This window comes from Lipotes vexillifer, unplaced genomic scaffold, assembly GCF_000442215.2.
Source record: "Lipotes vexillifer unplaced genomic scaffold, Lipotes_vexillifer_v1.1 scaffold1223, whole genome shotgun sequence".
Taxonomy (NCBI): Eukaryota; Metazoa; Chordata; class Mammalia; order Artiodactyla; family Lipotidae; genus Lipotes; species Lipotes vexillifer.
The window spans coordinates 959557-969366 of NW_006795957.1; the positions used below are offsets into that span (position 1 = coordinate 959557).

Genomic DNA, 9810 nt, shown 5'->3' on the forward strand with positions numbered 1-9810 from the left:
AAAAAAAAAAAAAAAAAAAAAAAAAATTCCTGCCTTAAGGAATCTGGCTATTCTAGGCTGTTCGTGTAGGTGAAATCATACAAAATGCGACATTTTGTGTCAGCCTTATTTCACTTTGAATAATGTTTCCAAGGTTCATTCATATTTTTCATTCTTTTACTTTTTACCTATTTACATGTTATATTAGAAGTGAGTTTCTGGGACTTCCCTGGTGGTGCAGTGGCTGGGAATCCTCCTGCTAATGGAGGGAACACGGGTTCAATCCCTGGTCTGGGAGGATCCCACGTGCAACTAGGCCCGTGCGCCACAACTATTGAGCCCTCACGCCACAACTACTAAAGCCAGCGCACCTACAGCCCATGCTCCACAACAAGAGAAGCCACCGCAGTAAGAGGCCCACACACCGCAATAAGAAGCCGGCGCACCACAACAGAGAGTAGCCCCTGCTCACCGCAACTAGAGAAAGCCCGTGCACAGCGATGAAGACCCAACACAGCCAAAAATAAATAAATAAATAAATAAATTTATTTTAAAAAAAAAGAAGTGAGTTTCTTATGGACCTCATAGTGTAGGTGGTGGTTTTTTCTTAAACCAATCTTACAAGCTCTTTTAATTGCTGTGTTTCACCCATTTACGTATAATATTATTACTGATAAGACTGTTATTTAGGTTTGTCATTTTATTTTTTTTTAATTTTGTCCCCTCTCTTCCTTGTTCTTCTATTTACCCTTTCCTGGGATTTAAAAATATTTTTCGCATACCATTTTAATTTCTCTATTGGTGCTGTAACTATAAGTCTTTGACTGCTGTTGACGTGGCTGTTCTAGAGATTACCAGGTACATACCTAACTTTACACAGTAAAGAAAGAGTTAGTATTTTGCCTCTTCAAGGGAAATGTAGAAACCTTACAAATTTATAGGTCTCTTTATTCTTACCCCTTTATGTTGTAGTTGTTGTATGTATTATCTCTACATAGAGGCCCAGGGCTGTGTCGGGGCCTATGGGGCCAGGTCAAGGTGAGTGAGCTCTCCCCAGACCTTCTGCTGCAGCTCCACAACCACCACCCCCATCACCTGAGGGTAGAAGAGAAGGTCTGGGCTGATGGCGACCAGTCTGGGGACGGCTATGGAGTGACATCTTGGGAAACTAAGGCCATAAGGGCACCCCTGACACTTCAGGTCTGCATCCTTTCAGGACAAATTGAAACCCCACGTGTTCATCTTTGCCTCCTAATTAGATGTAAATGAGACACTGGAGATGCTCACCTCCAGGTACCGGGACTGGCATGTTTAGTTCCAGAGACTCATTCAAGATCAAAGAGATTACTTAAGCATTTCTGCATCTCCTCACCCATACCCTGTCTTTTTTGTTCTCAGGGGTAACTGACATTCTCAGTTCATCACAAAATAAGTCAGACGCCAACAGTGATGAGTAGCAGAAATTCTCAATTTTGGGCTGGGCTCCGACGGTCACAACCTGTTAATGGAATGCAGGTGACCTGAGTGGACATGTAGGGGTCCTAGGGTGATTGGGTTCTGCTCTGACCTCTGTGACCTCTTTTTCCACAGTTCCTAGCCTCATACCACCAAGATTATACAGTGGAGACTCTCATCCAGACGGGCATGGCCGGCTCAGTCCTGCTGGGCCTCGGGATTCTGCTCTTTCAGGCTCAACACGGCCACGGAGGAACCCAAGATGCAGCCAGGAGGTAAACACAGAGGGAACAAACCCACCATTCGGTGAGTTCAATCCTTGTATGACCAGGAGGTTTGGGAGGAAAATCTGCAGTATGAATTGAGGGAACTGTCTGCTGAGAATTTCAAGGGGTATAAATGCTGGCATGCAGGAAATGCCTGGGTTGTTGCCTGTAGAGACTCTTCTGTAATTAAAAGTGTGGTAATTTCCCTCCTTACCATTACTGATTATTCTTGACTACTCCCTTTCTTTTTTTACTCCTGTGATTTGAGGCTACATCCACATCACAGGTTTGGTCCACACCTAAAGTCACCTTCATGCTCTGCCACTTTCTTGTAGTACATTTTGCTTTATTTCTAATTTCCACACTCACTGGTGTGTGCTATTGACCTCTATCCCTTCAGCCTAGAACCAGAATGTTTTAAGCAACTGAGTAAATGGGTGAAATTCAGGTCTAGTTTAAAACACATAAATCCAAAACCATTTCCGAAAACCTGCTCTGGACCCCCTCAAGTCTTATTCTCCTTCAAAATGATACATGGAAGAGTTTCTGCCAAAATACCATCAGTTTGAATGAGCACAAGGTGGACTTCCCTGGTGGTGCAGTGGTTAAGAATCCACCTGCCAATGCAGGGGACAGGGGTTCAAGCCCTGGTCCAGGAAGATCCCACATGCCATGGAGCAACTAAGCCCGTGTGCCACAACTACTGAGCCTCAGTGCCACAGCTACTGAAGCCCACGCACCTACAGCCCATGCTCCGCAACAAGAGAAACCACCGCAATGAGAAGCCCACGCACTTCAGCAAAGAGTAGCCCCCACTTGCCGCAACTAGAGAAAGCCTGTGTGCAGCAATGAAGACCCAATGCAGCCATAAATAAATAAATACATAAATTTATGAATGGGCGCAAGGTGTTTGAAGTGACAGCCAGGTGGTGTGCTGGCAAACCAGCTCTATGAAAACATCACTTTTTCTCAGTGTTCTGATTTGTTTACATTATCTGTTTCTTTGGTAAATACTCCCTTCATGCCCAACTTCAGGATGCCAGTTTGAATGTACTGGATACACAGTTGGGAATAGAATCAACTTTCACAAGTATGAGCCAACTGTGGCACCTCACAGATGACCCTGAGGTCCTTCTATTCTGTAGGTCATAGTAATTTCCACCTCAATCTTACGCCACGGTTTCAGTGGAATTATGATGCCCAAATCCTAGTACATTCACATTAGAAGTAAATAGAAAACAGGCATAATCAGTTGTGGGAAAAACGCTGAGCCTGACATGAAGGTTTAACATAGGAGATGTGAGTCCAAGCAGGTCGGACACGCCCAAGTCTCTCATATGTATGCACTTCTCCCCTGCTGACCCCTTCACCTTTGCCCCTTAATGATAATTTGGGTGAGTATAGAATGCCTCACTGACAGTTAATTCCTTGACTGTATTTTCCCCATATCTTTTGGCATTTTCTCCCTTCAATTTCCTTCCCTTTGCTGCAAAAGAGCAACACACATTTCATGTATAGACACATGCACCCTAGCAATTGTAAGTTCTTGCTACATCTCTGTAAAAGACCAACAGTTGGCCTTTCATACTGTCGCAGACATTGTCCTCACTGATTTCATTCTGAAATTCACAATATCCATGGGCCCCTCTCTTTCTATTCCTCATCTACCTTAACTTTCTAATTCCAGTCTCTCTGTACTGCACCCTAAACAAACTCCTCAATATTGTATTCCAAGTTCATAATTGGCTCTTCAGCTGTATCTTCTCCTTGATGGAAAGAATATCTTGAGTGTATTAATGAAAGTATTATTTTTTACCTGTAAGGTGTTTGCCTAATTCATTGCTAAAATCCTATGTACTTCCGCAACATAATCCCTTTTGCTGTTTCCAGAATTTATTTTCCTTCTTTAATTTTTCAGATGTGTAAATATGCTTAAATTAAAAGGTTTCATATATTCCTAGTATTCTATCTCCTTGGATAGGATAATACAAGTTACTAGCTCTGTAGACAGTCTTCTTAGCACTTTTTCTCAGTATTAGGATTTATCTTTTATGTTCATTCCTAATGCTCAGCTCCCAGACACGTGATTTTCTATAGAGAGTTTCTCCCAGATCTGTCCCGACATTCAGAGATGAAATGGGTGACTTCTTGCAGCTGCCCTGCCCCACAGCATCTGCTCTGTCCAACTTAGCATCTGACTAGGCATGTACCTGGCAGGGATGACCCCAAGTGAGCCTCACACTCACAGGTGGGACAGATATCCATGTACAATTATAATGAATTAAAGCTGTTTTACAACCGCACAGAGGACACAGCTCAGTGCTGACCTCGGGGCTGGATCAGTGGGCAGAGATATCCCAGTGCCTGGCCACAAACAAGGTGGAGGGGCAACACCGATTCCAACCTTGACCTGAAACCCTGACCCCTCCCTGCCTGTGAGGACCTGAGGTCCTTGTCCTTCCACACAGAGGTGGAAACCTCTATTCTAATGACCACTTGCTGGACTCAGGCACTGGTACTCACTAAGCTTTCACCTTTTTTTTGTTGTTGTTGTGGTCCCTTCTCTATTTAGGAAACTTTCATTTCTCTTCTCCTATAATAGACCATGCCTATGTATTTCATAAAAAGCATAAGCAGTGGGACTTCCCTGGTGGCGCAGTGGTTAAGAATCCGCCTGCCAATGCAGGGGACACGGGTTTGAGCCCTGGAAGATCCCACATGCCGTGGAGCAACTAAACCCATGCACCACAACTACTGAGCCTGAGCTCTAGAGCCCATGAGCCACAACTACTGAAGCCCGCACGCCCAGAGCCCGTGCTCTGCAACAAGAGAAGCCACCGCAATGAGAAGCCCATGCACCACAATGAAGAGTAGCCCCCACTTGCCACAACCAGAGAAAGCCCGCACTGCAACGAAGACCCAATGCAGCCAAAAATAAATAAATAAATAAACAACAAAAAGCCCACCATAAGTAGCATTTCTCAGTGTCAGGAGCAGACGGGGGTCGTGAGTGGGCACATCAGTCGTCCACCCTGACTGTGGGGTCTGACACCTTAACCCTCTCATACAGGTTAGAAATTAACCAATATTGGGTCCCATCCATGTCCTGGCACCAATGAGCCCACAACCTGTCTGAAAAGTGGGGTTCAAACAACATGCTGCGGGCGAGGAAACTGAGGCTCAGAGACATAACTTCAGGGCTCAGGGCACACGGGGAGGATGACGAGGAATACTTAAATTAAATCAGCTTCGTCCCCCAAGTCAGAGCACTGACCTCTCTGTCCCATAAAAGTGAAGACAGGAGCATATAATAAGGAGACGATCGCCAAGGAACAAAGGGCACCGAGGAGGAAGGAACGACTCAGGGGCTTGCTCCCAGGAAGGTGGGGTGGAGGCTGTTTCAAGAAAAAGGGAGAAGTCCCTGAAGGGGGCTGAGACACAGAGCAAAGCCACACTCTGGGGCCAGGGGAGCAGGCATGTTTCCTTCCTTATTTCCCCGAACTTCTCCTCTGTGCTCACCGCCACACTGACCTCCACGGAGCTGTAGGCAGATGTTAAACGTGTGTCTCTGCTGATCTGAGCTCCGCGGTGCAGCAGGAACCTGCATCCTCCCTGAAGCATCGCCAGGGCCTGGGGGACCCCTGTCCATGGTGAGGACCCCACAGGGACCTGCTGATGGACCCGGCTGAGGACGAAGGAGACCCAACGGGGAGGCTCTGAGAGGGAAGGACGTGCTCGGGTCACCCTCACCTGGAAGGGGCGTCTCAGGAAGACACCGGGTCTGTCATGGGAATGACAGCCAGGCTCCTGGGGAGGGGCAGTTCCCCTTCCTGTGGGGCTGCTGACGTGACAGCCCCGTGACGGGGAGAACCAGCCTCCCAGTGGACACACCCTCGGGTCTCCGTCCTGAGGGCACCGTGGTCTCCTCTATCTGCACCGCCTGGACCACAGGGACGAGACGCCATGACCCCCAGCCTCACGGCCCTGCTCTGCCTCGGTGAGATGGAGGAGGGGGAGGGGAAGCCCCAGCCAGGGAGGGACCCCTCCCCACAGCCAGGCTGCTCTTTAAGGAGACCCCAGGACTCAGGAGGCTCACGGGTAGGAGAGGCGCTGCTCAGGATTCAGGGCGAACCTCTCACAGGGGTCTCTCTTCCAGGGCTGAGTGTGGGTCTGAGGACCCAGGTGCAGGCAGGTGAGTTTGTCCCCAGGTGTCCCAGCTCCCTCCTGCTCATGGGGACAAGGGCCCCACCCCAGGCAATGGGGTGGGGAACAGCAGTTCTGGGCTGAAGCAGGGGGAGTCTGGGAGGTTGGGGGCTGAGAGCTGGGGACCTGGGGGTGAGGATGTCTTGTGACGCAACCCCTGATGTCCTTCCAGGCACCCTCCCCAAACCCACCATCTGGGCTGAGCCAGGCTCTGTGATCCCCTGGGGGAGCCCCGTGACCATCCGGTGTCAAGGGACCCTGAGGGCCCGGGAGTTCCATTTGGATAAAGAGGGAAGCTCACCTCCCTGGGAGAGACAGCCCCAACTGGAGCCCGGGGACAAGGGCAAGTTCTCAATCTCACACATGACACAGTCCTACGCAGGGAGATATCACTGTTACTATCACAGCCGCACTGGCTGGTCAGAGAGCAGTGACCCCCTGGAGCTGGTGGTGACAGGTGAGAGGACACTCGGGGGCCCCAGCCTCAGGCTCTGCCCTCAGGAAGGGGGTCTGCTCTCAGGGGTGTGTCACTCTCACAGGCCAGCCCTGGAGGAGGAAAGGGGGGTGTGAGCCCCATTTCACAAGCTCCCTCTTTCTCTCCTAGGGGCCCACGGGAAACCCACCCTCTCAGCCCTGCCGAGCCCTGTGGTGACCTCGGGAGGGACCGTGACCCTCCAGTGTGGCTCATGGGAGGGACTGGACCGGTTCATTCTGACTAAGGAAGGAGAACCCAAGTCCTCCTGGACCCTGGATGCACAGCGAGGCCCCCAGGGGCAGACCCAGGCCCTGCTCCCCGTGGGTCACGTGACCCCCAGCCACAGGTGGATGTTCAGATGCTACAGCTTTTACAGGGACACCCCCCAGGTGTGGTCGGCCCCCAGCGACCCCCTGGAGCTCCTGGTCCCAGGTGAGGAGGTCCCACCCTGGCCTCACGCACTTTCTGAGGCACGAGACAGATTATTAGATGCTTTTCTCCCAGGATTGTCCCAGATGAGAGGGTGGGGTGAGGGGGGAGCGGGGCGCACAGGACAGAGACACAGAGTGTGAGCGACAGTGAGGCCTGGGGACCAGGACGGGGGGAGGGGCTTCATGGGAGGAACCAGCCCCTACAGCCCAGGGCTGGTCTTCCCCCAGGTGTGTCTGGGAAGCCCTCCCTCCTGACCCCGCAGGGCCCTGTCGTGGCCTCTGGACAGAGCCTGACCCTCCAGTGTCGCTCTGACGTCGGCTATGACAGATTCGCTCTGTCCCAGGACGGGGGACAGGCCCTCCCCCAGCGCCCTGGCCGGCAGCCGCAGCCTGGGCTCTCTCAGGCCGACTTCCCCCTGCGCCCGGTGACCAACACCCACGCGGGCCGGTACAGATGCTACGGTGGACACAACCTCTCCTCCGAGTGGTCGGCCCCCAGTGACCCCCTGGACATCCTGGTGGCAGGTGAGCAGCCAGCGGGTCAGTCAGGGACCCAGACTCTGCACAGGCCCTGCCGGGGGAGCCCCAGGTGGTGATGCTGGGACCGGGCGTGAGGGGTCCCCAGGGAGGGAGGGAGAGAGACAGAGAGAGACAGGGGTGGGCAGGGAGAGGGAGAGACTCAGAGAAAACAGAGACAGACAGAGATGAGCGGCCTCAGGGAGGCCCTGCTGAGTCGCAGTTCAGAACCAGGGGGCGAGCAGCCCCTCACCCCCTTCCTCTCTCTAGGGTGGCTCCCTGACACGCCCTCCCTCTCGGTGCAGCCGGGCCCCGTGGTGGCCTCAGGAGAGAACGTGACCCTGCTGTGTCAGTCACTGAGCACAAGGGATACTTTCCTTCTGTCCAAGGAGGGGGCAGCCCAGCCCCCACTGCGTCTTAGATCAAAGTACCGAGGTGGGCATTACCAGGCCGAATTCTCCATGGGTCCCGTGACCTCAGCCCACAATGGGACCTACAGGTGCTACAGCTCACTCAGCAGTAACCCCTACCTGCTGTCACACGCCAGTGCCCCCCTGGAGCTCGCGGTCTCAGGTGAGAGACCCTGACCCTGTCCCTTCAGACTCAAGTCAGCTCAGGGCTCTGTCCCCTGAGCACTCTGGGCTGGGGTTGAGTGAGGGGGCTGTGACAGAGGGTCACCCAGAGGGGGATCTGCCCCTCAGAGGCCCTCCCATCCCCTCCCACACCTTCTCACCTCACCTGGGATCCTGGAGGTGACAGGTGGGCAGTGGGAGGGCCTTGGGTAGGACACAGGGCAGGTGAGGGGAAGAGTTTAGTGAGGTGGGGACTCCGGGGTCAGCCTCAGCCCCACCCCCTTCCTGTCCTCATTCCCAGCACCCGCAGGGGGCCCCAGCCCCCCACCGACAGGCCCCAATTCAACAACTGAGGAGTCACTGAGGCCTCTTTGCTCAGGGGGAACACTGGCCACCCCAGGGCAGTTGAAGAGTCTCTCAGAGGATCTAATGCCCCTCAGCTCCTCGGGGATAGGACTGTCTCCCAAAGGGACCAGAATCCAGCAAAGATCCAGGGGGACCCCAGGGACCCAGGGGCTCTGATGCTGGGTGGATGAAGGGTGGGGCAAAGAGGGAGATGCTGAGGAAGAGGAAGAGGCTGGCGGCGAGTTTTGGGGAGGTGCTGCCCCCGCCCCTCAGCCCCCATGCTGACCCCCAGGAGGCTCTAAGGATCAGCTCCCTACCGTGGAGTCAGGCCCGCGGTGGGGTGAGGGGGGGGTCCATGGAGGGCGGGGCTGGGTCACACGTCAGTTACCCGCTGAAACGCCTGTTCAGGTGAAGGGCCCACAGTCTGTACTGTGTGAGCTCAGTCAGCTCAGGGTCCTGTCCTCAGGAACGTATGAGCCAGTAAGATGAGAGGGGGCACAGGGGGCTCCACAGAGGAGGACACAGAACCCAGGAGAAGGGCTCGTGTCTCCCCAACTCCGCACTCACACCCTCACTTTACGATTCTCGTGAGCAGCTGACACCATCCACCCGCCACAAAACAAGTCAGACGCCAGCAGTGATTAGTAAAAGAAATCCTCAGTTATGGGGCTGGGCTCCGAGTTTCTGTCCTGTCGAGGACAGAACAAAAGGAACCAGTACGCTGGGTGGACATCCAGGATTCAGGAGTGACTGGGATCTGCTCTGACCTTGTGATCTCTTGTCCAGAATTCCTACCCTCACACCCCCAAGACTACACAGTGGAGAATCTCATCCGGATGGGCATGGCCGGCTCAATCCTGCTGGGCCTCGGGATTCTGCTCTTTCAGGCTCAACACGGCCACGGAGGAGCCCAAGATGCAGCCAGGAGCTGAACACAAGAGGGAACCGTGCACTGTCCCGAGTGGTGGGGCCCTGGACATGACCTTATGTGCCCAGGAGGTTCTGGAAGAGAATCTGCAGCACGTGTTGTGTGAACTGTCTGACCAGGGAGGGAGAGACATGGTGTGGGTGCAGGAGAAGGTCCGGGAGTCCCTGTGGAGGACTGGGCCTCGGTTACCATGGTGCCTTCCCTCCCCACCAGTGATGACTCTCCCTGACTGCCCCGTCCCCTCTCACCCCTGTGACGTGAGGCACATCCCACATGGCCGTTCTGTGTACACACCTTACACACCTTCATGCTCTGGCCCACTTTCATATAATACATTTGTTTATTTTTAATTTCCACATTGGCTGCTGTGTGCTATTGACCTCCATCCCTTCAGTCAGAAACAGAACATCGTTAAAGTCACTGAATAAATGGGTGAACTTGGGGTCCTGTTTCGAACAGATAAATCCAAAACTCTTCCCTAAAACTCTCTCTGGACCCCTCAAGCCCTTCTCTCCTCGTCAGATGACACCTGGTATAGTTTCTCCAGAAACACCATTAGTGTGAAGGAACACCGTGGCGTTTGAAGTGACAGCCAGCTGCTGTGCTGCTAAAAGGGCTTAGGAATTTATCATTTTGTACA

At 52.9% G+C, this 9810-nt stretch overlaps 1 protein-coding gene across 1 annotated transcript; it reads left to right on the plus strand.

Moving 5' to 3' along the window:
- The first annotated feature begins 5663 nt into the window (after positions 1-5663).
- On the plus strand, positions 5664-9174 carry LOC103087792 (leukocyte immunoglobulin-like receptor subfamily A member 6). Its single transcript, XM_007468037.1, has 7 exons — positions 5664-5697; positions 5857-5892; positions 6076-6360; positions 6508-6810; positions 7038-7334; positions 7596-7898; positions 9053-9174. The coding sequence occupies exons 1-7, from the start codon at positions 5664-5666 to the stop codon at positions 9172-9174; spliced, it is 1380 nt and encodes a 459-aa protein (XP_007468099.1).
- The last annotated feature ends 636 nt before the right edge of the window (positions 9175-9810 follow it).

What these genes read in the sequence shown, in the direction of transcription:
- LOC103087792 (XM_007468037.1), top strand. Translation starts at nt 5,664, where the DNA reads ATGACCCCCAGCCTCACGGCCCTGCTCTGCCTCG. An exon ending in CCTGGAGCTCCTGGTCCCAG is followed by an intron (nt 6,811 to 7,037) that starts GTGAGGAGGTCC and finishes GTCTTCCCCCAG; the next exon opens with GTGTGTCTGGGAAGCCCTCC. An exon ending in CCTGGAGCTCGCGGTCTCAG is followed by an intron (nt 7,899 to 9,052) that starts GTGAGAGACCCT and finishes CACACCCCCAAG; the next exon opens with ACTACACAGTGGAGAATCTC.